The sequence below is a fragment of the Momordica charantia genome (assembly GCF_013281855.1).
Source record: "Momordica charantia cultivar OHB3-1 chromosome 4 unlocalized genomic scaffold, Mcharantia_2.0 BLBB01000004.1, whole genome shotgun sequence".
Lineage (NCBI taxonomy): Eukaryota > Viridiplantae > Streptophyta > Magnoliopsida > Cucurbitales > Cucurbitaceae > Momordica > Momordica charantia.
This window is the reverse complement of record NW_028275162.1, coordinates 26,754,351-26,782,255: the sequence shown is the minus strand read 5'-3', so window position 1 is coordinate 26,782,255 and position 27,905 is coordinate 26,754,351. Positions and strand designations below refer to the sequence as shown.

Here is a 27,905-nt window from a genome sequence, read left to right as displayed (position 1 = left end):
GAGAGAGAGAGTATATGATGGTAAATATAATTAGCGGTTGTTTTTGTTTTTAATTTTTTAGCAATAGGTGGGTTGAAGATTCCAACCTCGATTTTTTTCCGAAAATATATATTTTAATCGATTGAACTAAATTGAGCAGATTGAGTCCGAATGAGATGATTAAAAATCAGATGAAAAATCCTTCTGGAAGATTGAAGCCACTGGACTGCCATTTTACAGTTAAATTGAAAAGAATATTATAATGAGCGGACTGAATGGCTTAATATATAATTCAGTGTGGAATCAGGAATGGATCACTAGCTCTCTCTCTGGATTTTGACATGTTCCTCAATTAGCGGAGGCTATAAACAAAAGAGTCCAATTCAGTGATTAATCAGAAATTAGTTTACTTTCTTTCCCACTTGGCTTTAAAGATAATTGCTTTGGTGCAGTTGGGCAGTGCCCCACCATTTTAAATTTTCAGAAACCGCAGAAGATTTGAAGCCAAATAACACTGACATCTCTCTGTGCGTCTCCATGCAATTTCTTTCTTCTGGGTCATTCATAATTTGCCCTTTGGTTTCATTAGCGTATTGCTATAAGTTCTCTCTGTTTCTTTCAATTGAGGAGTCAATGCTGAGGCAACGGGTTTCAAAGCCCAAGAACAGGGAGCTCGTGCTCGTGCATGTGGGGTTGTGAAGTATAGTCTTTGGACAGTCAAATCTCGTGGTTTTAGCTTTGGCTTCTAAACTTACTGGAACTAGCTTCGCCATTTCGATTTGGGTTTTTATGTTTCTGCTTCTGCGACTAGTGGAAGTAGAATGCATTTGAAGGGGTGGTTTCTTTGCTGAGCTTTTGTTTGCTCCTCGGGAAATGTGAACCAGAGTTCCTTACTTATAGGGGTTCTCGGATAGAGTCGTTCACTTGTCCATTTTCATCAATTTGGTCGTGAGATGTAGAAAGAGCTGCTAGATTGTAAAGAAAGCATCGACCTAGAATTCTGAGATTTTTTTGGTCCCTCAATATATTGAACTTTTTTGGTGCATTCTCTTGGTACTCTGTTATTTAAATCCATTTCTTTGCTGGATACTCGCGAGGTCATATTCAGTTTGTCTCAGCTGGTTTTTGGACTGAAGTTACTCTCAGAGCCAGAGGGGGCAGGCCCGCCCAGCAAAGGAGAGAAGGAGAGAACTTCTGACTTCATCAATTGGGAATAAATCAGAGAAGATTCATTCGCACACACCCTTCTTCATTTGTCACTTTCAAGGAGTATTGGGACCTTAAAGCTTTTCCACAAAGGCAAATACAGTTTTCTTTTAAATTATTTGGCAGTAAGCATCATGTAAACTTCAGGGATTTCTGTTCATACTTTGAATGATCTAGCCATCCTCGGGAAGTTAGCAGTGCTTCATTTTTCTTCCTTTTTCTGAACAGTGACCATCGATGACCTTGATTGAGGTCTGGTAAGCCTGCCAGATTGGTGTAAAACTTGAGCTTTTAGGAACATATCTGAAGGTTTATCTGAAAAAGTTGTTTGAGATGGCTGAAAATGCACAGGAGATGCGATCTTTGGCTTTGACGCCCACTTGGTCTGTTGCATCTGTGCTGACTATTTTTGTTGCAGTCTCTTTGCTTGTTGAGCGGTCCATTCACCGGCTAAGCACTGTAAGCATTTCTCCTGGTGATTATATCATAACTGACCCACACATGAATCTGAGGAACCTGCTAATTTGATAAACTTTTTTGTGAATTTCAATGTTGTTCTTTGATATTGAAGCTGACTGGGTCTAGCTCAAGAAACTTTTGTTTTATGTGGTGGATGTGTGATTTTACACTTTAGAAGACTGACTTTATTCATTTTCTCCTTACTCCATTATGTTTTAGTTTATTAGCCAGAGATTTTTATGTTATTCATAATTTGTGATTGTTCCTTCTGCTTTGTCAGTGGTTGGGGAAAACTAACCGAAAGCCATTATTTGAGGCAGTGGAGAAAATGAAAGAAGGTAATTGGCTTAAGCTATTCATTCAACCGCTTAACCGTGCTTAAAAGTTCGCTTATGTATTCTGGCTGGCTAGTGTATTTAATCCCAGAGATGTATTTTTCATTTTTCTTTTTAACTCTAGTCATTTGGCTTTCTGGTTTCAGAGTTAATGCTGCTTGGATTTATTTCTCTCCTTTTAACCGCTACATCAACCTCGATAGCAAATATCTGCATCCCATCAAAGTTCTATGATACCCCTTTTACTCCATGCACCAAATCTGAGATCGAGGAACAAAAAGAAGACAGTTCAACTGAGGAACGGAAACTATATACGGTTTCTGTTTTACCCCATTTGTTCAGGCGGATGCTTAATGTGAATAAGAACACCTGCAAAGAGGTATGTAACAGAGTTCATATGACATAGTAAGAACTCTTTCTCCCAAGCTAATGCTGATTGAAAATTTCAAACACTTCTTGTGGTGCAGGGTTATGAGCCGTTTGTTTCATATGAAGGTCTTGAGCAATTGCATCGTTTTATCTTTATAATGGCAGTAACTCATATATCTTATAGCTGCTTAACAATGTTACTGGCAATTGTGAAGGTATATATGAACATTTTGTACTAAACCTTGTGAGAAATTTTCAGACTCCCTAAAACAAGGATTTCTGAATTTCATAGTTTTCTTTTACTTTTGAATTCTTAATATCATCTACATCCAAATTGTTACCAGTTGTAACTGTTTAATATACAATAACTCAGATTCACGGATGGAGAGTATGGGAAGATGAAACCCACGTGGACAGACATGATTCACTAAATGGTAAGCTCTTTGGTCAAGTTATGTGGGATTAGAAAACATATCATTTGAGAGTCATCTTCTTTTAGGCACTGGATAGATGACTAGTATGAATCTAATTCTTATATTAGTCCTATCTTACAAAATGCAATTTTTTTTTTTTAGTGATATTGAAAATATAGAAGTTTAAGGCAAGTAGATTCAATATTGTGTGTACCTCATTCTTTTGCTTATTTATCCTCTCTCGGATGAAGGTTCATGAAGCAAATATTTTCCCCTATATTTAGAGGTCATGTTGTATCTAGTATGTTGCAGCGTGAAGGCTGTTTGCTTTCTTTTTAACATTCCAAGTGAGCTGGCAGTTTTATTTATCTATTTTTTTGTTTAAAAACAAATTTTGGTTAAACTAACAATTAATTCTATACCATCTTAGACATCACAAGAGAAATGACGATGCGGAGGCAATCAACCTTTGTTCGATATCACGCTTCAAATCCTATGACCAGGAACGGTTTTCTCATGTGGGTGGTATGCTTTCTACTTCCACACTTCATACTCTGTTTTATGTTATAGTCTTCGATCGTTCCTCCCACTAAATTGATATGCATGATGCACTCACTGGATCCATCTATCCAACAAGTATTTTCAGACCTATGTACGTTCTCCAAGGGTGTAATTTCAAGGGGCTTTTATAGTGATTAGATTGTCTGCTTCATTCTGGTATGCAGTGATGAGCTACATCCAGAAGGACCTGATGATGAAATCAAATGGAAGAATTGGATAATGATGAAAGTAAACTCTTTTTCTATATAAATGGTTAGTCAGCAAGTCGACTAATTTTTTATACATAGGTCACTCAGGAAGTTTTTCACATTTGATCAAGTATAATCGCATTAAACTACTTGATGCAACGTAGGGAATGCAAATTGTTAGCTAACCAGCATTAGATAATGACGGAACAACAATTCATTTTCTTGAATAATTGATGCACGGATACAGTTTTAATGTGTAGTCAATTAGAGAGAATCATTATCAATCCAAGTTTGTAGCCATTACTTGGTGAGGATTATTTTGGTTAGACAAGTTTGTAGCCCAAACAATTGGGTTGGGTCCAAGATGTCTCCCAACCCAACCCAACCCAACCCAACCTACGAGCACCCCTACCACCTGAGGCTTACGTCTCACCTCTTTTAAGGAAAAAAGCCTAGAGGTCGCCTTCAACCTTTTAAATAATACCAATTGTGAGTCAACAACAGTGGCAACGCCAAAATTTGAGGATAAAAGTAAGGTGAACATGTTTGGGTAGAAACGTTTGGGTTGCATGAGCTATAGTTGAGTCTGAGTTTCCAAACATTCACAATGTGAGAGGGTTGAGAACTGCTGCGAAGTAACGTAGAGTGGGTTTAGCTATGACTAGAATTGAATGCTTTATGTTCCAAAGGGATGAGGAAAATCTCTAAGCATGGCAAAGTAGCTTTTTATCAAGCTAAAACTCCGAGCATGAATTTATAGGGAATCTGTGTCAGAAGAGATGAATATATCTTGTCCCTGGTACCAATACAAGGTGTGTTTTGGGGCAGAATAATGATAGGTACTAGGATTTAGCTAGTATAGGATAGTTATATGACACGGTCAGACGTCAGAGTTTATCAGAGTCGTTAGAGTTGTTACTAGCCAACGATTATAAATATATGAAGCTCTGTGAGTGAGGTAGACAAAAATTTGGGATATTGGAGATGGTCCTATAGAAAGGCTATTGACCTTTGTATTTCTTTCAACAAATTAGTTTACTTCTCTGGATTCTCTAACTGAATCTCTGAGTTTTATCATGATTCTCTTTCCTTTTCCTTATGGTTTAGCCTCTACACTTATGAATTGCAGTCTCTCCTCCTGCCCTTTTCAAGTTTCACTGCTACCTTGGCATATCTTTTGATATTATTCTACTTGAACTAATTAAATTTATAAATTGTAGACATGTTTCTTCCGGCAATTTGGGAATTCTGTAGTTCGTGCCGACTATCTCACACTCCGCAAGGGCTTCATCATGGTACTTAAATATGTTTAGCCAGCATTTGTTTCATTAGTTGCCTCTTGTCATGCTGTCATATCTGGAGAATCTTTTTGCAAATTCCCTAGTTTGAGTTGGGAGGATTTGTGCAATATTCGAGGTGACTTGTATTTAGCTATATTAATCTGTATTGATAAGACCCTAAATATTTACAACATTATTTTCCATTTGATCTTATGTATGGCAGAATCACCACCTCTCCTTGACATATGATTTCCACAGTTACATGATTCGCTCAATGGAAGAAGAATTCAAAAGGATAGTTGGTGTGAGGTAGGAGAAATGACTGCAAATTTCAATTTAGATTCAGTTTAGAAAAATATGATACTAGAGATTAGCATTCAGGCTGCAGGAGCGATGTATACTAATTTTAGGGGATACTATGGAAGTCTTTTAAAGACATTGAAATGTTGGTCTTTTCGAAAGTATTGATTTGTCTGCACCATGTGACAATAAAAAGGCGCTGCCATTTATAATACATGTGAGTTTGGAGATAGTCTGTTGATAAACTTGCCTCCTCTTAAGTTGTAAAGGATAAAGGAGTTGGAATATTCACCCAAAGTAAATATTTATTGTAAATAGCTTCATCTCTTGGAAAATTAGCATTATTTGACTATATATGCTTGCTTATTTTAATCCCCTAGGAGATGTGAAAGCTAATACCCTGTTCACTTTAATGCAGTGGCCCGCTGTGGGGATTCGTTGTTGCATTCATGCTCTTTAATGTTAAAGGTAAAACACTCTGTTGGACAACTAAGTCCAACCAATCAGTTGTTTGAACCACTAGCACGATATATCGTTGTGTCCATTAATCCTCCCTCTGCTTCTTCCTCATTTGATCTTATAATTATTAGGTTAAGTCCAAAATCGATCCTCAGTACTTTACCATCACCTGTTTTCTATCCAACTTTAAACTGTTACACTCAGACCTGAGTTGACTGTTCTTATAAAACATGCTGACTTTTATCATTATTTGCTTTCTTTGCTTTACTGCAGGCTCTAATTTGTATTTCTGGATAGCAAGCATTCCGATTACTGTGAGTGCGCTCTCTTGTTCTCTTTTTCTCATTCATTGTAGTATAATCTCATTCTCTCGTCATCACGAAAACCGCTGTACACATAATGGCCCTATAAACTTCTTTAAACCGTACATGCTTCTATACCAGCTTTCGTAGATCTCCTTGTTTGAACCTGAATCACCTGATACATGTTGGTAAATTCTTTTTGTAGCTTGTTCTTTTTGTGGGCACGAAGCTGCAGCATGTAATTGCAACATTGGCATTGGAGAGTGCTGGTATAACTGGTTCTTTCTCGGGTTCGAAATTAAAGCCAAGAGATGATCTTTTCTGGTTTAAGAAGCCTGAACTCCTCTTGTCCTTGATCCACTTTATCCTTTTCCAGGTCAATATTGATTATTTACATTAGAAAACTGATCTTTTTTTATGTATTTGATTTAGTAAAGCTTTTTGTTTAAACCTCATTGCAGAATGCGTTCGAGTTGGCATCATTCTTCTGGTTCTGGGTACTACTTCTCCCTTTCATAACCATGATTAACTTAATTTCTACGAAAATCAAAAGGGTTGTCTGTGGAAAATGATATTGAGCGAAGCAAACAAGATCACGAAATATGGATAGAGAAAATTTGCTAGAATTACTTGTAACTAATACTTGTTTTTATTTAAAATTTACAGTGGCAATTTGGATATAATTCTTGCTTTATTAGGAATCATCTGCTTGTCTATGCAAGACTCATCTTGGGGTATGCATGAATTGAAGTTCTTGCCAGTCAGGTGCTTGCTTAAAGAGCTATTTTTCTTGCATGTGATCCACAGTTTTCGTGATATTTTTTCTGTAGATTCGCCGGGCAGTTCCTTTGCAGCTACAGCACCTTGCCCTTATATGCTCTTGTAACTCAGGTATCTTTTCTCGAACATGGCGTACAGGCGGGGCAGCGTTTATCATATCCTGAGTACTAAGATTAACTGCAACCAGTATGTGTATGTTATTTCAGATGGGAACAAACTATAAAGCTGCATTAATTCCACAAAGAATAAGGGAAACAATGCATGGATGGGGTAAGGCAGCAAGAAGAAAGAGAAGGCTTCGCTTATTCACTGATGACACCACGATTCACACCGAAACAAGCACAGTGATGTCACTTGAGGATGACGACCATCGGCTTATTGATGATACTCCCGAAACTATAGCTGACTATATGGAAATCGAGCTACAGCCAACTGCTGCATCAGATGTATCTGATCCCTTTGCTAATGAAAGGCCAAGCAGGGCTAGAACGCCTGTTCTACAACCCTCTGCATCTCTTTCTTCACCAGCTGATCCGAAGTTTGAGATGGAAAGCTTTATGAGAAGCATTTCCATGCCAGCCAAAAGATAGTGCAGTGAAAACATAACAGCCGAGAGAAAGAAAACGACAGCGGAGCAGTACCAATAGCGATAGTTGCATATAAATCAGTATGTGATTTGGTCGAAATCAAGTGTTTGAAAATATGAGGCTAGAGGTTTATAGGGATACTCATACTGAACATGAACTTGTGAAAGTCAGCATATGTAACATATTCATGAAAAAGCTTGATACGTAGAGAAAAGTTCTGCATTTAAACTAGAGTTCTATATTATAACAAGAAAACAAACTCAAATCATAAAGCAAGCATTTTTTATTTGCAACCCACTAGCAGTTGTGACATTATTGGCTAATGGGGTAATCTTGGACATGAAGAACATGATCCATTTGAGCTTCATCTCCTAATTTCCTTCATTCTTGGACGGCATTGGTTCACTGGTGGGGTGTTCAGGCTCATTCTGGGTCCCAAACTTCACATTGCTTCTAGAACAGCCGCAAGACGGGCACTGTCCCTGCCATTGGCACGGCGGACCATTGTTGCAGGGTTGGGGTTGGCAAACCGGGCCACCGCTGCATCTGTTGCCCGGGTTCTGCACACACCCGCATCCATTTTGCACACAAGGGGGGTTGCAATAGTCGCCACCGCCACCGTTGTTGCAGCAGCTGGGCGGGTGCCCATAACCGCAGCAGTCCTGCGAATAAGGCAGACGGTAGCCTATGATATCACTCTGAGCATTGGGGTCGTCCAGCACTTGTTCATTGGCAAAGCCAAGGTGAAGGCTGCACAAGAGTAGAAAGAGAGCGAGAAAGTTAGATTTGGAAAATGCCATATTCTAGTAATGCTTTTTGGGTTTTGTTTTTGCTGTGGATGTGAAAGTGAAGGTCCGCCATAGATTTTTATAGGGTGGAGAACTGGTTGGTTTTTGTTCTTGGAAATGGAGAGGCAAAAAGAGCATTGTGTGGGTTTATTCTTCTAATTAGGAGGCCATCTTTGTGTGAAGTCTTGTGTGATGCGCTGCGATTGTACCGTAGATGACAAGTCAGCCAGGGAAGATGGATGGGAGCCACACTGACTTATTTATAAACTATAAAGGGTGTTAATATTATTTTGGTTAAATTATAAATTTGGTTAAAAAACACTTTTAGTCTCTGTACTTTCGTTGAAGTAACAATTTAGTCCTTAAATTTTAGTTTGTAATGATTTAGTACTTTCAAGGATAACAATTTAGTCCTTGAAATTTAGCATATAACAATTTAGTCCAAGTAATTTAAAGTTGGTAATGATTTAATCTTTATCGTGAAATTTTTTTTTGTCAAGTTTCTTGTAGGTATAGATTGATAAACTAAAGAGGGACCAAATATATTTATGAATTAGAAACATTAAATTGTTATATGATAAAATTTGACACCTAATTTTAATAAAATTTTTTACTATAGGGACTAAATTGTTACAAATTTTAAACTACATGGACTAAATTGTTACTTTAGGAAAAGTACCAGGATTAAATCGTTACAAACTGAAGTTCAATGATTAAATTGTTACTTTAGTGAAAGTAGATGGACCAACTGTGTTTTTTAACTTATAAATTTTGTGTCTTAAACTTTAAATTTGTGTCTAATAGTAAGATGTCTCTTTCTTTATTTTTGAGTATAACATGTGGGATGAGGATTTGGACTCACGACTTTTTGATTAAAGGTAAGTATCATATCCAATTGAGTTAAGCTCAGATCGGTAAGTATTTATAATTACTATTTCTCTAATAGATATCTGATAGTTTGGATAGATGTTTGTTATAAATAAATTTACGTTCAATCTTGTATTATTGCAGTAAAAAGAACATAGTTTAAAGAGAAGGTAATATATATACTTCTAGTTCAATAAAATACGAGGGGTAGATTGAAACTTCTGAATTCAGTTGATGATATATACACCTTAATTAGTCGAGCTATATTGAACAGTACAGTGATGAAAACAAAAAGTTAGTTAGCAAAAAAGAAAAAGGAAAAAAAAAACTATTTGTTATTTTCAGAAAAAAGAAACATTGTATTTTATGGTACTTTTTGGGTGCCCAATAAGCCCATAGACGGATAGGCCCACTCCCCTACAAGCCCCTTTCTGAATTCTATTCAAAATTTTAATAATTTTTCTCTCTTTTTTCCATTCTGGTATTTTTCTACCGCCACATCATGTATGTCCTTTAATTTAAATTTCAAAGAAAATAAAATTGTCCTTTCCAATTTTACTATTGTTATTTAGTTTGATTCTTTCATGATTTTACGTAAGAATTTTGACAAATATTTTACCTAAATCAATATCTTGTGTACACTATGTTTTGAATATATAGAAGAATAATTTAGTCACCCAAGTCTCAGTTATAAAGATTATTTTTAATTTACGAGTTTGAGATTTGTAAAATCTAATTTGTTTGGTAGTAAGTGAGTTTTAGATGTTTCAACCCAGTAGGGGTGTGGACCTAAATTTCAAGTTGCAAATTTTAATTTTTAATTAGTAAATTCTTTTGGTATGGTTTAACTCCTCAAGATTTTAAAGCTAAATAATTAATTAACTACTATTTTGATTGTTGTCTTTTCACTCGAATTCATTTTTATCTCTGTACTTTTAACTTTGGTTCACCCTAATTTCTGTAATTTCAAAATGTTTATTTTAGTCTACTTCAAAGAGGGATCATTTTAGGTCATATTTGCAAAGTTTTAATACAAATTCTATGCCTAATGGAAAAAAATGAGATTAAAAATAAAATTAAAAGACCAAAATAATCACTTTCTTAAAATACAGAAATCGAAATGGACATTTTAAAAGTACATAGACTAAACTAAATAAAAGTTGAAAGTATTAGACTAAAATAAACATTTTAAAAGTACAAAGATAAAAATAATATTTTAACAAACTTATAAATTTATAACTCAATCCAACTCAAACGGTATGAAACAACCCTGCAACTCACGAACAACTTAATTGGCAAACCTAAAACCATGGCCCAAACACCTCCAAAGATTTTCATGCCAAACTTATAACCAATATTAATTAACCTAACAAAGCAAGAGCTTAGCTGGATATTCCTAATTCCAATATAGAAACTAAACTACAAAGAAAGGCCATGAGACAAAAGTGAAATTTTTGAGGGAAGAGAGAGAGAGAGAGGGATTGTGGGGGAAGGGATAATTGAGAAAGGGTAGGGTGTGGTCTTTTGGTGGGAGGGCATAAGCCTTAAATGCCTATGTTTTTTGTTTGAACCTTCACATGTTTCTACCTCATTCAACTTGTCCACATCTCATCTTTCTTTAATTTTTTTTCTCCAACACCTCCCCACCACCACTCTCTCCATTTTTCTTCCCAAATCAGAATGTAGTTTCCTATTTTATTATGTCTTTTGGATAAGTATAACATTTTCTTTGTAGGGTATATTTCCACGTCGTTCGTCTTCATATGATATTGTCCATTTTTAGATCTAAATCTGCGTCGATTTTACCTTTGATTTCACCAAAAAAAAAAAAATAATGTTGTCCTTACTCTAATGTATCCTGATTTCGACCATCCCCACTTTTCTACCTGACATAAAACTATATGTTCTCATCTCCAACACAATCAAGAAAAAAAAAACAAAAATAGATTTGATTTTTTGTTCTCAAGGTAAATTATAGGCAAACTCAAAATCATAGAGGGGTTGCCATAACTCCAAAATTTTACTCTTTCTTGTTTTTATTTATTTTTAGAATATAAAATAGATATTCGCATAGTATTCTATTATTGTAGAGTGTTATTTCTTACTGAAACGAGATAAAATTGACGAATGAAGTCATTGAGTTAGATGAGAATTATAAATTTATTAAAGGAAGTGTTGTGTATGCATAGCATATAGGATGAAAAATATATCTACTACTATCTAAATGAAATGATGCATTAGAGTGAGTACAACCTCTATAGCTAACTACCCTTTCCAATAATTGTATCTAAGTTCTCCCTAAGCTAATTATTGATTTAGTAGAAATTTTCTTTCCTCTAATAAATGTCTTCCATGCTATATGAACCACATTTTTATTAGACCCATTAAATATTATAAATTTGCCCAAGTGCCTCTACTTCTTTAACTACGCGAGTGTCTGATAATTATTACTAAATATATATCTCATTTTCAATAAAAAAAAACTATGATAAATACATTATTTTTATCCGTCTAAAATAAGAAAAATAAAAACCAACATACACATTACTAAAAGAGCTTCTCTTAGAGCCACATAAACCCAATCCTAACTCAACTAATTAATATGGATATTAATGAAACATAGCCTAAAAATAAACAAGATTAAATCCTTAATACACATCTAAGACATGTGGATGCCATGTTATATATAATTAATCGAACTTAGAGATACACTTCTTTACCCACTTCAAAATTCAAAGGTGAAATAAACTAATGGGCATGCACAAATTTCAAGGTATATACAAAAAATGTTGGGATTGGAGATCAGAGGGAGTATTAATTAATTAATTAATTAATTGTATTTTGATGTATTTTTGAAGAGCTGGGAAATGGACAGGTTAGATATAGAGGGCATAGAGAAGAGGGGGAGTTAGCACATGGGGTGAGTAATTAAGGAAGAAGATAGGGCATTGTTGTGTGGGCTACAGAAGAAGTCGCTTTTGGTGATGAGAATGAGATTTTGATTTAATGTTATGTGTAAGCCTAATTATATAAATGCCATATCCCTCTGCTTAATCCCCCCTTGTTTGGTTGCTGGGTTGCATCCCCACCTAGCCACCCTTCCCCACTTTTCTCACCTTTCACCCAACAAAATTAAACCACTTATACTTTATCTCTATCCTACTACTCAAAGCTAATTATATCGGTGTCGCGTGTCGTCGTGTTAGTTGTATCTGCTAAACATATACTATGATGTTTATATTAGAGAGGTACTGGATGATTGTGTATGTAGTTGCATTTGTTGGGAAAGATTGAGATTTAATGGAGGGTAGAATTGCAGCTAAAGTAGGTTGATAATGAACAAAAATGGGAAGAATGGAAAGATTGTGATTTTGCCTGAAAAACTCGTGAACAAATTAGGGTAAAAGCTACCGGTACAAAATAAAAGAATTCTACTCTTAAAATAAGAGTTACAAACTCTCTCTAAAGAAGAACAAGACCTATTATAAAGAGAAACTCTCACTCTATTTTTATCTCACACTTTAGTTTACTTGATTTGGGATTTGAGATGGTTTGCCAACAATGGCGCCCACCTATTTTATAGTCAAAAGATACTTGACTATAAGTCAATTTCTAGTAACCACAAATTTGCCACATTTTGGTATTAAAGTATAAAGATTTAAGTGGCTACAAATTTTCTTTGGCCTTCGAGTATACTTGTTGAACAAGTTGGTAAAATAGTTAATATTATTTAACAGCATTGACCTGACTCTGAACGAAAGACACTACTTTAAATATTCATCGTTGACCTAGGGTCATTGCATCGAAGCGTAGTATGTTTGTGAAGCATGTAAATTAGATGGTTGAACAGGAGTTCCAATCCCAACTAGCTGCAAGACTTGTAATATGTGAAGGGATGAATAAAATGCACTATCTGCCAATGTGATGATGAGTGGTGGTAAAAATAACCTAATTTCATCTTTAATTTTCAATAAACAAAATTTAAACCTTCAAATGTTAAACTTTATTTGTATGATTTTCAAAAAAATTCATACTAAATGGCAGATTACCCAAGTAAATTTTAACTTGTCATTTTAAAACATTTAGAACATGTCAAAGATTAATAGTTTTTCTAAATAACTAAGTAAAAATTATATATTTTATAGGTCGGAAAAATAACTTTCTATTTGATCTAAGAAGACTATGAATGGTACAATATTTCAGAAATTTTTTTCAGATAAAATACAGTTGAATTATATTTAGATTGGATAATTTTTTGTTGCGAAGTTGAAACTTGAAACCAAAATTATTGCTAACAATATTTGTAAAGTTTATCGTGATTTAGATCTCCCTATTTCTGGAAAAGAAGCATGCCAGTTGAAGATTCCAAGACAAATGCCCATCTGTATGATTTGATCTGATTTGATTAAACATGGCATGATAATATCATATGCTTTGCTTATGCATGGAAGTTGATTGGGATGTTAATCTTATAATTATGGTCATCATATATCATAATGTGTAAGCAACACAATCCTTTATTTCATTTTAAAAAATAAGTATTAGTTATAAAATTGATTATGTCAGATTGATTATATATATTATAAAAATAATAGCATTTACTTGGAAAGCATATAAAATAATTTAGAGAGAACCTTTTTGTGTAATAAAGTGCTTACTTTGACCCTACTTTAGATAACACATAAAGTTAAATCTACATAAAGAGAGACCTTGGATTTAATGCAAATGCTTAAACAATTCTCCTCCTCATATTTAAAATGGTTAATTAGTCAAACCTATAGACTAATGACTTGGGAATAACAGTTAAGTAATCAAGGTCATTTTCACCCTATTTCATGGATAAGACATTTTGTGAAAGTTTTTTTAGTAATTAGTCTATACTTAAAAAGAAATATTTCTAAAATTTACAAACTACTAAAATGAAATAAAGGAAGTTATCGCTGCTTCACCTTGTAAATTCGGTAAAGCAACTATACTCCTCACGAGCTGGTCCCACTTTGATTAGTTGTCCTTTTTCTGAGCCTATGGAAGACTGGCACCAAAGATCAAGAATTCAATCTCGTAATAATAATAAAAGTAAAAGTAAAGTAAAATGTGATAAAATTTGTGCCTAAAATAGAGATTTTTGAAATAGAAAAAATATGTACAAAGAAATCATAGAGAGTGAGATATTACAAAATATATATATAATATATATATATATATATATTTAGGTAAAGATCGAGAAGTCGTGATGAAAAAAAGCATGAAAAGAAATATAGGAGAAAAATTAAAAGAGAAAATATGTTAGATATCATAGAAGTTGATTGGTGAAAAAAAATGTATGGTGAGAGATTAAACATGTTTAAGCCAAAAATATAATATAAGATAAATATATCAAATATTTTTTTAATTTAAAAAAATGTTATTAAATTATAGTCTAACATCAATCTTTTATGTCAAAGATCTTTTTAATTATTTTATAGATACTTTGGGCATGGTTAAAATTATTTGAAATTAGGGGATAGAATACAAAAATTAGAATCGCATATAGATATCAAAGTTGGCATTTTTTGAAAGGAAAAATTAGCATTTGTTGTATATGTAGGTATATTTTTACATTTTAATGTATTGATTACTTGTTTTCATGAAAAATTAGACGTTTAGAGAAAATCGAAATTATAAATTTACCATTTTATGCTATATCTACAAATTTATTAAAATAATTATTTGTGGAAAGTAGTATACTTTACTGTTATTTATGAAAATAGTCCTTGAATTAGGAGGTTGGAGGAATAAGAGGAGATTTTTCTTTTTTAACATTTATGGAATTTGGAATGTATAATTTTAATTTGATTCTTGAATATTCATAATTATTATTTTTATTTAAATTAATTAACAATTTTTTTTTAATACAACCACACGTGAAAGTGAAGATTCGAATTCACATTTTTTATTGGAGTTATATACATAGTTGAACCTACCTGGGTTAAATTAACTCATGAACTTTATATAATTAAGAATCTTAAAATAAAATATTTAAAAATATAAACATTAAAATAGAATAAAATTGAAATCTTTATTAGTTTTGGGTTATATATGCCCTACTTTTATGACCCACTTAATTTTAAAATAATATCTCGAATCTACCCCACAAAATACCAATATTGGCCTTCCTCCACCGCCAACCAAGCTCCAATTAAATTGGTTTTAGTTGAATTAACATTTCCTTTTATAATACAGAAAATAGTTTGAATAATTAAATTTATATATTTTAAATCATTAAAAAAATTGTTTTCTGTTGAATTATTTTTGGGCTTTAATTTGAGTACAACTTTTAAGTAATCTTTAGAAATAACACAAATCATAGGAATAAATGCATAATAACTTGTGAACAAAGGTAAGAATTCCTTTTTTTTAAGTATGATTTTGTATATAACAAGTTAAAAGATAAATTGATAATATTTTTACTTTGTTAACTCATAGCTCAGTCGTAAATGATATATATTTATTCACTAGAAATTGGAGGTTCAAATTTCAGTAACCCAATCTTCGTTGTACTATATATATATATTTTTTAAATATTTATAACTAGTTCCAAATCTTAAAGAATTTAACAAATTAGAGATACTTATTTTAGTTATTTGTTGAGTTAAATAATTGTAGGAATGGAAGATTAAACTATTTATAATGATAATAGATGTCTTATAATTTATTGAGTTATGGTCACATGGATAAGATAATTATTTTACCACACATTCAAAAAAAATTTAATATTTAATGTGATGAAATTAAAATAGGGGAAAGGCACAAGAATTGAATTTAGAAAACAAAAAATTTCCAAAAGAATAATATTAGACAACATGGGAGTATCATTTAGATGAGAGGGAGAGAATCAAAAGCAATAAGAGAGAAAAAGAACAGTAATTAAAAAGGAAAAAAACTGACATAGCTGTCTTAATAATTACATAATCACACAGCCAAACATGAGCAATGAAATATTAATTAATGAAATCAGATTCCCATAAAAGTTAAGATACTAGATATCATTGTTGCTAGCCAGGATCCACCCATACATTACATAATAGATACTGACATTTTTATTTTTATTTTTTCCTTTTTTATCTTCCATCTATTTTGAAATAGATTTGTGGGCTTTTTTTGAATTTTCAGAAAAAAGGGTTTTTATTTTCTTTTTTATTCAAAAAGTGTTCTAATTTCGTTTATAGAAATTGTTCTCTTCTGTTCCTGTAGGGCTGCTGTAATGGTCCTACCCAACTGAAAGCCTGAAACTGAGTAATATGGAGCAGAGAAGGATCTGTCTTTCAAATTATTTTTTGAGAAAATAGAAAAAAAAAAAAAGTTTTCTTCTTCTTCTTCTTCTTCTTCCTTTATTAGTAGATCACTTGAGCAAGTTGAGATCTATTTCTTCTGTATCTGTTGAGCTTTGACCTCAGATTTGTTCTGTCAAACTTTCATGGGAAAGTCCCACTCAACTTCTGGATTCGGTTTCCCTTTAATAATTTAAACCCCTTCACAGATCCCTCTTCCCAATACTTCAAAATCCACACTTTTTCTGACAATTCTTCCCCCACATTCGCTCTCACTCTCCCATTTCTTCTCTTTTAATGGCGCTTTCTTCTTCCAACTGATTTTCTACTCCAATTTCCATCTGGGTCTTTGAATTTCTTCTTTTTTTGAATTGTTCTGTTTCTCTGTTCTTCTTTTGGATCCGAACCCAGATGGCTCCGAGCTCTGTTGTGGTCACAATTGAGAAGCACAACAGCTTCCCTCTTGTGGAAATCAATGCCTCTGATTCGTTGTTACTTCCCGAGAAGCAGAAGGCTGCCAGTCCGAAACAGCTCACGTGGGTTCTTCTTCTCAAAGCCCACAGAGCTCTGTTTTTCTTCTCGTGGATGGCTTTAACTGTCAAGACTGTGTTTACTTCTGTTAAGAAACGCATTGCTCATGCGGACATTAACGGGGAAAATTCCAAAAACCGAGGGAAATTGTACAGATTCATCATAGCCTTTCTCGCCATTTCCATCGCGGCTTTAATCGTTGAAATCGTCGCCCATTTCAAGAAGTGGAATCTGCGAGTGATTCAGCCATTGGAGCTCGAGGTTCAAGGACTCGTCCAATGGTTTTACGTCTCCTGGACTTCGTTCCGAGTCGATTACATTGCTCCACTGGTACTTATGCTTTCCAAATTCTGCATTGTTCTGTTCTTGATCCAATCTCTCGACCGTCTTGTTCTCTGCCTTGGCTGCTTCTGGATCAAATTCAAGAAAATCAAACCCACGATTCAGGAAGATGCTTATGATTTGGAAGACGCTTCGACTTTCCCGATGGTTCTTGTTCAAATCCCAATGTGCAATGAGAGAGAGGTAATGATTCAGAACTTCCCAGATTTCTTTGATCACAAGGTGTTTGATTTAAACTCAATGGCTCTGTAACTTGATCTGATCTCTTGTGGTTGTAAACACCATGGAATAGGTTTATGCACAATCGATTGCTGCTGCTTGTCAGCTTGATTGGCCGAGGAATCGGATTTTGATTCAAGTTCTGGATGATTCAGACGACGGAAATCTTCAACGTTTGATCAAAGAAGAAGTTCTATCATGGAATGAGAAGGGTGTTAAAATAATTTATAGACATAGATTGATCCGAACTGGGTATAAAGCTGGGAATCTCAAGTCTGCCATGGCTTGTGATTATGTTAAAGATTACGAGTTTGTAGCTATTTTAGATGCAGATTTCCAGCCCAACCCTGATTTCCTTAAACAAACGATCCCCCATTTCAAGGTACTTATGAGAAAAGTTCATAATCAATGGAAGATTTCATTTTTTTTAGCTCTCTTGCAACTTTGTCAATCTTATCTATTTTTAACATGTTACAGGGAAATCCTCAGCTGGGTCTCGTCCAAGCTCGGTGGGCGTTCGTTAACAAGGACGAAAACTTACTTACGAGGCTCCAAAACATCAACTTGTGTTTCCACTTTGAAGTGGAACAGCAAGTAAATGGGGTTTTCCTGAACTTCTTTGGATTCAATGGAACCGCAGGCGTCTGGAGAGCAAAAGCACTTGAGGAATCAGGTGGCTGGCTCGAGCGAACAACCGTGGAAGATATGGATATTGCAGTTCGAGCACACTTGAAGGGATGGAAATTCATCTTCCTCAATGATGTTAAGGTGCTCTGTGAATTGCCTGAATCATATGAAGCTTACAAGAAACAGCAACACCGTTGGCATTCTGGTCCAATGCAGCTCTTCAGATTATGCCTTCCTTCAATCATTACTTCAAAGGTTTACTTTCAAACACTCTCCTATGTCACTTACTCGACTCGCCGAGCTTAAACTTTCGACTGATCGTTTAGATTTGAATGAATGTTTTCTGGTGCAGATATCAATATGGAAGAAGACCAACTTGATATTTCTGTTCTTTCTGCTGAGAAAACTCATACTTCCCTTTTACTCATTCACTTTGTTTTGCATAATACTTCCATTGACAATGTTCATTCCAGAAGCAGAATTGCCTCTCTGGGTAATCTGCTACATCCCAGTCTTCATGTCCTTACTAAACATTCTTCCATCCCCAAAATCCTTCCCCTTCTTGATCCCCTACCTCTTGTTTGAGAACACCATGTCGGTCACGAAGTTCAACGCCATGGTTTCGGGGCTATTCCAGCTCGGAAGTTCCTACGAATGGGTCGTGACAAAGAAGACAGGACGATCATCCGAATCAGACTTCTTAGCACTCGCAGAGCGAGAGTCGAAATATTCGAACGAGGAGAAGATTCTGAGGAGGCATTCGGAGTCGGGGCTCGAGTTGTTGAGCAAACTGAATCAAGAAGAGACGCAAAAGGGTTCAAAGAAGAAGAGAAACAAGGTGTATAGAAAAGAGCTTGCTCTTGCTTTTCTGCTGCTCACTGCAGCTGCTAGAAGCTTGCTGTCAGCACATGGAGTTCACTTCTATTTCTTGCTTTTCCAAGGTTTGTCATTCCTGGTGATGGGGTTGGACTTGATTGGTGAGCAAATGAACTGAAAAAAGTTTGGAGTGGATTTGATTAAGTTTCTTTTGGTGTTTTAGGCCCTTAAAAAAATGGGCAGAAATGGATTAAAAATTATAGATTTTGAAAGAAAAAAAGGGTATTTGGTGTTTGAAAATTTGGTAGATAAAGATTTTAGAGGTTTTTTTTTCAGTAAATTTGTACAATGAAACGATATAGTATTGTTAGTATATGGGTTTCAAACACGAAATAATGGGAACTCTGAGTAAGAGATAAGTTATTTTAATATTGTTTTTTTTTTTTTTACTTCTCTTTTTGAGGAAAAAAGAAAAGAATATACTTTTGGTCTCTTTGTGACCAATGCAATTAACAGGGTTGATTACTTCTGAACATTGATAAAATTGCGTTTGTTTTTAACGAGGAATGATAGGAAATATAGTATATTAAATGTTTATAGCTCAAAATAGAAGGAAAAAAAAAGTAGAATTTATGTCGTAATTAATGTAATTATCCCAATCCAAATTAAGTTAATGTTCATCAATTATGTAACTAATAATAACTGATGCAAACAAAAAAAAAAGTATTGCTAATAAAATTATATTTAGCCTATTTTGAAAAAAAAAAAAAAAAGAAGAAGAAGAAGAAAGACTACTTATTGCACCAAACTTTTGTTTAAACCCACTACTTTTATTTTACTCTCCTGTATACTTATCTTTTACATTTAAATTAGTGGCTTTTGTTTTGTTTTTTGTTTTCAAATGAATAAAGGGATTATGTTAATTTTACTTTTGCAATAATTTATACATTGGGACAATTATGGCAGTTATTCACAAAATATAAAAATTTCTTATAACGTTATATAAAGAATTATTTAGAGAAATACCGATGAAATCCTCTCTTAAATAAAAAGATTTAGTTGCTATAAATGTATCCTAGAAAAAGTTTATCATACTAAAAATATTCACACTTGCTAATATTCTTAAATTATATTTATATACATTGTAGCAAACCACGTTCATTGTAGCATTAATGGCATTTTTTGAGTTTTTATGAAATAGATTAAATCTAAAAAAAAATCATAAAAATAACAATATATATAATAAATTAACTTAAATATAATTAACTAGTTAACACATTAGTAATCTTCTAGTTATAAATTCAAATTCTTATCCGTAATTAAATTCTAATACTCCAAAATAAAACAATATTCACATATTTTTATGGGGCATTTACAAATATGTCAAAAACATTTAGTAAAATTAGCAAAATAACAACCACATTTAGTTTTTTCAAAAAATAGCACTTTTAAAAAAACGGAGGGTCAATTTTAAAATGGCAACTTTACTCAAATGATAAATTTCTATAATATATTTGTAATATATTTGACCACTGATGTAATTATGTACTACTGATATGAGTGTGTGATATACTCACAATACGTATGTGATATACATATGATATATTTTTGATATGAGTGTTTATGCAATATATATGTGATATACATCTAATATACTATTGATATGAGTATTTGATATACTACTGATACGAGTGTCTAATATATTAATGATATAAATGAAAATTTTTACTATGTTTGAAAATTTAAAAAACAGGTGACATATTTTGAAAAACATAAAATATTTTTGCTACTCAGTACAATTTCCTTATTCTTAATCCTACACTACTCACATATAAGAAATTGAGAATGATAAAGTTAATTTATTTATTTAAAAAAGTTAACCATGCTCAATAGTTAGATAAAAAAGACAGAAAAGTTGAAAAAATGAAGAAAATATTGTAAAAAAGTTTTGAACATTTACGACCATGAGGCTAGACGACAAAATAACCAGCCAGGGACTAGAATATAATTTACGACCATGGTTTGGCGGATGTTATGTACTCTTCCACGTCTCTGGATTTTCGTTTATTAGGTTCGTTATTTTGTAAAAGCGCCAAAACTTCTTCTTTACTCGCTCAACTTTGCTTGCTCTCCCTGATTCAGGTTTGGTTCCTCTCTAACGTTTCTATCTGGGTTGTGCCTGAATTCTGAGTACTCCTGAAAATTGGGTGGTTTCTGGGCATGTTGGTATCTGGGAGTGAAGAACTAAGATAGGAAAATTTGTAGTCTTTATCGAATGTGATTCTGGTTTTGCAAATATTACTCTCTCCAACTCGGAACATGTTAAAATGTATTTTTTCTCCATGCCTATAATTATTAAATCATTCGGAGTTTATTGCCCATAAGATGTTTGTTGATATGTCTAACTGAACTATCGATTGCTTCTCAAGCCTCTTCAGCTGTATTTAATTACCCCATCCGGTTTTTGGTATTCAATGTCATTTCAGTTGCTACCATATAAAAGAAACAGATAATGTCGTGGGCTGTGTCAACTATTGTTCCCTCTGAAGTTCCTCTCGTTTATGGTGTTGCTACTGCTGGTCCATTGTTGGGTTGCGGCAACTTCTTGGATGTAGTTAGTCCTAGAAGAACGAGGTTTAATTTACCACTTTCAAAGAAGTGTTCAAGATTGATGACTTTTGCCACGGAGTCGAACCAAGTGTCTCTTTTTCAATCACGCACTTGGGAAGATCCAGATGATGGAAGTGGCAGCGAATATGATGAAGAAGAAGTGGACGAGTATGACTTGGGTTTAGAAAGTGATTGGGAAGGAGAAGGAGATGTTCAGGCCATCTCTAGCATTGATCATCCTGCTACAAACAAGTATGAGGAGGATCTTCAGAAAGGTTTTCAGTGGCCTCCATTAACTTGTTCAATCTGTTGTTTTTTGCCTTTGCATGTATGTTTTTTTCTCACAATTTTGTCACTAAGAATATTGGAAATATAATAAATGATTAAAGAGAAAAATAATTGTTTTGTCTATGAGGCTTGAGAACGGTTTTACTTTAATCTAAGTTTCAAAGTATACATTGTTTTGTGAAGGTACAACCATAAGCAGTTAGTTCTAGAATAAAAATACATGGTGCAAACAGTACTCTACTTTATCAAGTACCATCTCTCTTGGATAAGATATATAGTTGGAGACTGGACATTGTCACTCTGATGTTTAATAATATTCTGTGATAGGTGCCAGTGATCTTTTATTTGTGATTTATTTACAAATTTGCCCTATTTTCTCTGTGATAATGATACATATCTAAGATTTTAACCTTTCTCAGAATCTCGTAAAGATCAAAGGGCTGTTAATTATTGCAGAGGTTGAACAACTTTTGGAACCCGAAGAAAGAGCGATTCTGCAACAGAATGCAACTCCCAATGTGGAAAAACTGTCAACTGTAATGATGAAAACATTAAATTAACTTTTTTCCTCTTATCTATCTTTTCTGAAAAGGCAGCAACTTTCTTCTCGGTAGCTTGCTTATTTTTCTTTACACTTTTATTTAGAGCTATCTGCTTGACAAAAAAAAATTCTTGTACCTTTCATATTCAGCTGAAATGGAATCCACTTCACACTTTTGCGCTATCAGGGCAGATTATTCAAATGGACAAACTACTTGAAAGTGGATTTGACATTGACTCTGTTGATGAGGTGATATTACTGATATCCAATTTCTTTTCTACTTTTTACATTTTGAAATCAAAGCTTCTTTACATGAACTTGTAAGTCAAGGATTTATGTGGTGAATCAGGATGGTTTTTCTGCTCTCCATAAGGCAATTATAGGCAGAAAGGACGCTGTCATTGGACATCTTCTAAGAAAAGGTGCAAGCCCTCATGTCAAAGACAAAGTAAGGATTTTGTTTAGTTATACTGCTTCCCCTGTTAATTTTCTAGGACTTTGCTTTCAGAAAAACCATGGCCCTAAATAATTGTCTTCTTGATAGAATGGTGCTACCCCACTTCATTATGCTGTTCAAGTTGGTGCAAAGCAAATTGTGAAGCTACTAATCAAATACAAAGTTGATGTCAATGTTGCAGATTCTGTGAGCTTTTTATTTCCTTCAGAAAACTACAATTATTGAAGTATTTTGTTCAGTTTTCTTGCTTCTAAGTTCTAATAACAAGTTCCCGTCTAACACTTGTTTAGGATGGATGGACACCGTTGCACATTGCCATCCAAGGTAGAAATAGAGATATAACAAAAATATTGCTGGTCAATGGAGTAGATAGGAACAGAAGAAACAAGGTAAGTTTTCATAACCGATTCATCAAAATATTCCAACTCTGCAAATTTGAAATTCCGAATGTGTAGTCTGAAACCATACATGTTACAGAATTAAGATTTAGTATTAAAATCTTTCTATTCTACATGAGTTTTTCATTCTGTTTCTGGAACGGTTGACACGACATCATTCTTGTATTTCAGGATGGAAAGACAGCCTTGGATTTGAGTCTGTGTTATGGGAAAAACTTCAAGTCGTATGATCTTTCGAAGTTGCTAAAAGTAGTGCCTCTTTATGGAGCTTTTTGATCTGAGTAGGGATGTATCAACTTGAAACATCCTTGTGCCAGAAAATTTTTGTATTGAACACTTGGTACAATCTTTTGTATAAATCTCAGAAAAGCTTGGTTGCGTAATTTTCTCTCTTCATTTGCCGAAATGCCTTAATGGTAGTTTTTCTGTTCAATCAAGCTGATTAAAGAAGCTTCTGAATGGGCGAACTTCATTCTAATAAGAATATCATGCTAGAATTCGAGCCTTGTGTTAAACATCAGACTTCTCTAAGATAAAGGATTATGTGGTGATTTTCCCATCACAGCTGAGCGAGAGTCTTATCAAAGCCAGTTGCCCTGTTGCCCAGCAATGAATATTAGTCTTTGGTAGACAAACAAATAGAGAATGATCAATATTTGATCATTGAATGACATTTGAGTTGTTTAAACAGTTCTGTTCCTAACTTTTATTTTTTTGAGGTGGTTTACAAGTAAATTAAGGATCCTAGCTTTTAAAAATCGAAATTTTGAAAAGATGCGGGGAGTTTTTGCAGTGTGGGCGGCAAATTCCTTGTTATTGTCAGCTGGCCTGCAATAATTAAGCCATGGAGGCTCTGAATCGTCACATTTGGCTCGTGTGGGCGGTGCCGTATTCAAATGCTTCTTCAAAGCAAGAAACAATTCTTGGTTCGCATCTTGATACTTCCTATGAACTTCTCCGGCCAAATGATCCTTATGTCACTATAAATTCCCACCAAACTGAAACAGCAACATATACCATCTGAGTCCAAGCAAGAAAAAAGAAGGATTAAGGAAGATGGGTGTTCAGAAATGTTTTGGTATGTGTCTGGTTTGGGTTGCTTGTTTGCTTCTTGCCATGGCTGCAGAAGCAGAAGCTCAGAGCTATGACTATGGCTCCAACAATTCAGCTCAGACCACATCTTCCCACACAATGCTCCTCAAGTTGCTGGGTTTTGTTGTTTCTTTTCTGGTTCTCAAAGAGATGGTTTGAGTAAATGAGTTATCTGATTTGCCATTCTGTTTTGCAAGTTAAGGTCCTGTTTCTTCTTCTAGGATTTATGTTCTGCTTTGGAGTTTCTAATGCCATCATGAGAGGATACATGGTGACATTTGAATTGACACTATTTGTATTTGAGATGAAATTTCTGATTGTGCATTTAATAAAATTGAAGTTATTCCCATATGTGTAATGGTGTGTTCTTTACAGTTTACATTTTGTTTAGTTGAGATTGAATCTCAGATGCCTCTATTTTCTGTTTGAGAGAGGAAAAAAATTGTCATCCTTGTGCTAGAATAAGTAACATTTAGATTTTATTATCACCCACTAAGTTGAATGGAGAAGCATGAGGAAACGCTGCAAACTCCTCGTCCAATTGTTTTACCCTATTTATATGCATTAACACACCACTGCAAAATTCTGTTGATTCCATTGTTGCTTCATTTTACATTTTGTTGCACACATACTATCTAAAGCGAAGAAAAAAAAAAGATTGACAACTCAACCTTGGTGTGGTAGCGGGTTGTGGACAAAAATTTCTAATATTACAAGAGTATGAATACTGCTTCCATTCACTGTCTGCAACATCAACATTGTATTAAAAATGACGAACATCTTCCTCGACTACTTTAGTCGTCAATATTTTTTTTAAGCCTGTGTGATAAAAATTATAATGGGGTAGCTTACCAAATTGTGGTGTATTGACATCAAATACACAAGTAAACTTTTATAATTTTGAAGAATACGACAAATTAATATTACTTTTCTAGTAAATTTCACAAGCCATAAAGACTCTACGCCTGAATGTGTTTCTCATGGATGCATAAGCCTCTTGTGAAGGCTAAAATATTTGAGGTTAGGAGGCTCAAGGCATAAGATTGATGAATAGGCTACTAATAATCGGGAATATCACACGTACAGTACAGTCAATCTGAGCATAGCTCGGTTAAGATATATATCTTCAACCAAAAAGTCGGAGGTTCGAATCCCCAACCTCACAATTCACATGTTAAACTCAAAAAAAGAAGAAAAAAGGTGATAGCCATTAATACGACTTGGTATGAATGTTTATAACAAATTAAGGAAACAGAGCAATAGAGGGATCTACAACACCACCAGTCCCAACCTCAAGGACGTACAGCACATGAGGGTAGCTCGGGATCGGATTCTTTATGATAGTTACCGCCTCTTCTTCACATAAAACCAATCGTTCAGAATTGTGCAGATAGACCCCTCCCCAATGCTCTTATTCCTACTTGTGGATTCTCTCTTTACTAGCTAATCATATGCTTGTACGAAAACGAAAAACGAGTACCGAAATGGACCAATATCAATTAATAACGTAAACTCAAAATGATGAGATTAGGCCATGGAGATATCCTATGAATCAAAGATATATTACAACTTACAAGACAGATGAGATAGAGATTTACCAAGCATTGTATAATTCAGCTACTTTTCGAGTTACATCTACAGCAGAAGGTCTCAATAAGGCTTTTCTGCACAAATCTAATCTACAACTCGACCAATGAAAATGTTAATGATCTAAACAAGAACAACTATTCTAAATCTTTCAAATACATTTCAACAGAATCTTCACAATGAAAGGCTGTATCTGCAGAGTCATCTCAAAGAACCCAACAAGTTTAGAGACTCAGTGAACCAACCCAGAAGGTGTTTCCTTTCCCTCACTAACCACAAATCAATTGTGTTTATTAAAATGCACGAGCAAGTAAGGTTCAACATCAATAGGAAGACAATATGGTTAAGAAAAAGGGTAAAATTCATAACACAAAATACAAAATGCATCCTTATTGGTAATGCTCTAGCGTCTAAATAGGACTTCTAAAACAGCTACAATAAATTTAAGGGGTTGTACAAAGTTCATGGGGGAAGAACTATCAGATCAAAAGCATAATAATGGCGTCGAAGCTTCAAGCTTCGACAATGTTACCAAGAACAAAAGAGAACAGCTCCCGAACAGGAGAAAATTCCACCAACCCGATATCAATTGCGTACCCGGAAACTGGCAACTTCAAATCCCTTAGAACACAAAATGCCTCTGCCATTCGAGCCTTGGGCACATCCTGAGCAACAGCGCAATGGGGAATCCAAGAGCCCAGGCGATATTCCTCCCCGATTTCGATTCCTTCTTTCCTCATTGCTTCGCACAATTGAGACTGGAATTGGAGGAGTGAAATTGTAGGCGCAGGACCCAGAAAGAGGATGTTGTTGTCATTGGGAAGGCTGCCTATTGACGATAAGGACAAAGGCAAGGGGTCCTGTTTAGAAGCGAAATTTTTAACGATGGATTCGACTTTCGCGGGTTCGACGAAGGGGCAGGAGAAGAGGGTAATGTGAGGGCGTGATTCAATCTCGATGAGCTGCGTACTAATTTGACGGCGGGCTAGTACATTCCAAGCCTTGAGAACCTGATTTTCAAGTGCCGGATCGAAATAGAGCTCGATCGCAAACCCTTGTGACATCGCCTCAGAACTCAGAATTCAAATTAGTGAAAAACGGGGAGAAATAAACAGAACCCAGGAGTCAATTCCAAAGTTCAGAAAGCAGAAGCTGGTAACAAGAGAAGATCAGAAGTACCCGAAACGGGAAATTAAAAACCCTAGAGATTCAACACAAAAAGAACAAAGAAACAACAAAAACCCAGAACCCAGAAGAAATTTCAGGATACAGATGCAAAGAGAAAACTAGGAAAACGCAACAAGGAGCTTAATTGGGAAATGGGAAATGGGAACTTTGAGAAATAGAAGAGTTCCCAGTTTCCAGAAGGGCGATGGGAAGGAGATAAGCGATAAGAAATGGAAGAAGGGAAGGTGGGAAAGCGGTGAAGTGAAGTTATGAGTGGGAAACAGAAAGAGGGATCATCAAAGGAGAGGTTTTTGGAAGAAAGTGTTGGAGATGAGAAGCCACTTGCCAGAACCCGAACCAGATTAGGTGTCCTCCGAATGGATCCAAACGAGGAACTGAAGACACAGAGAGAGGGAGAGAGAAGGGTGCATCGGCCGGCCCGCTTGAACCACCCAGCCAACCAACCACCGTAAGCCTTCAACTTGGAATCCGTTTGGTGGACCGAAATTGTTCTTGGAGAGAGGTAAAGTTAACAAAGTTTGAATAATTTAATTGTGTCTTTTGAATTTTGAACTAGAGAAGATGAGTCAACATCTATCTTTTACTAACCACGATTAAAATTTTGATATGTAGGAGAGTAAAAGAAAAATAAAAAGTTGTCAGATTTTGAGTGGTAGTTTGCAGGATAGGTAGGGACTCCAACAATGAAGTATTTTTCTTATGAATATTGGGGTTATAGGTTGGTATGTTTGCATAGTCTTTTTCTACTTTATTAAGCTATAATTTAATTAGACCACATCGTCGAGTTATAAATAAGATATAAATTTCATTCTGGTTCGTGAGCTTTCAAATTTTTCTTCTACTTTGGTTCTTGAACGTTCAAAAACTAATTATTCTTGTTTTTGCTAGGTCATTTTACAACATGATATTGGCTTACCCAAAGTCATGCTATCAATTTGTTAGAAAAAAATAAAGGTAAGAACCAAAATGCTTTTTTTTTTAATAAAATTCAAAGGGTTAAAATCTCTGCTTTTTTTAGAGTTTAAG

The 27,905-nt window shown here is 34.5% G+C and overlaps 4 protein-coding genes across 9 annotated transcripts; 3 read left to right on the top strand and 1 right to left on the bottom strand.

Annotated features, from left to right (window-relative positions):
* Nucleotides 1–364: 364 nt before the first annotated feature.
* LOC111006327 (MLO-like protein 11) lies at nucleotides 365–7,446 on the top strand. Of its 4 annotated transcripts, none has more exons than XM_088123058.1 (17): nucleotides 365–1,278; nucleotides 1,414–1,644; nucleotides 1,925–1,982; nucleotides 2,126–2,358; nucleotides 2,447–2,563; nucleotides 2,722–2,782; nucleotides 3,192–3,279; nucleotides 3,487–3,550; nucleotides 4,731–4,805; nucleotides 5,014–5,099; nucleotides 5,509–5,558; nucleotides 5,823–5,863; nucleotides 6,057–6,227; nucleotides 6,313–6,348; nucleotides 6,518–6,585; nucleotides 6,682–6,742; nucleotides 6,838–7,446. In XM_088123058.1, exons 2-17 carry the CDS (start codon nucleotides 1,519–1,521, stop codon nucleotides 7,219–7,221), a joined length of 1,719 nt encoding a protein of 572 aa, XP_087979184.1. In that variant the 5' UTR covers nucleotides 365–1,278; nucleotides 1,414–1,518; the 3' UTR covers nucleotides 7,222–7,446. The 4 variants fall into 4 exon arrangements, with proteins under 4 accessions (XP_087979184.1, XP_022133883.1, XP_022133882.1 ...); XM_022278191.2 differs by having other exon boundaries at nucleotides 365–1,310; XM_022278190.2 differs by having other exon boundaries at nucleotides 365–1,644.
* Nucleotides 7,447–16,119: 8,673 nt separating this feature from the next.
* On the top strand, nucleotides 16,120–19,147 carry CSLC04 (Cellulose-synthase-like C4). Its single transcript, XM_022277746.2, has 4 exons — nucleotides 16,120–17,239; nucleotides 17,349–17,657; nucleotides 17,753–18,157; nucleotides 18,255–19,147. Exons 1-4 carry the CDS (start codon nucleotides 16,595–16,597, stop codon nucleotides 18,894–18,896), a joined length of 2,001 nt encoding a protein of 666 aa, XP_022133438.1. The 5' UTR covers nucleotides 16,120–16,594; the 3' UTR covers nucleotides 18,897–19,147.
* Nucleotides 19,148–20,700: 1,553 nt separating this feature from the next.
* Nucleotides 20,701–23,395, top strand: EMB506 (Ankyrin repeat family protein). Of its 3 annotated transcripts, none has more exons than XM_088122353.1 (8): nucleotides 20,701–20,860; nucleotides 21,205–21,656; nucleotides 22,036–22,152; nucleotides 22,308–22,406; nucleotides 22,507–22,605; nucleotides 22,702–22,800; nucleotides 22,905–23,003; nucleotides 23,184–23,395. In XM_088122353.1, exons 2-8 carry the CDS (start codon nucleotides 21,231–21,233, stop codon nucleotides 23,286–23,288), a joined length of 1,044 nt encoding a protein of 347 aa, XP_087978479.1. In that variant the 5' UTR covers nucleotides 20,701–20,860; nucleotides 21,205–21,230; the 3' UTR covers nucleotides 23,289–23,395. The 3 variants fall into 3 exon arrangements, with proteins under 3 accessions (XP_087978479.1, XP_022133478.1, XP_087978480.1); XM_022277786.2 differs by having other exon boundaries at nucleotides 20,702–20,860; nucleotides 21,205–21,603; nucleotides 22,073–22,152; XM_088122354.1 differs by having other exon boundaries at nucleotides 20,704–20,789.
* Nucleotides 23,396–25,961: 2,566 nt separating this feature from the next.
* On the bottom strand, nucleotides 25,962–27,325 carry LOC111006773 (uncharacterized). Its single transcript, XM_022278863.2, has one exon. It carries the CDS (start codon nucleotides 26,753–26,755, stop codon nucleotides 26,204–26,206), a length of 552 nt encoding a protein of 183 aa, XP_022134555.1. The 5' UTR covers nucleotides 26,756–27,325; the 3' UTR covers nucleotides 25,962–26,203.
* Between the last annotated feature and the right edge of the window lie 580 nt (nucleotides 27,326–27,905).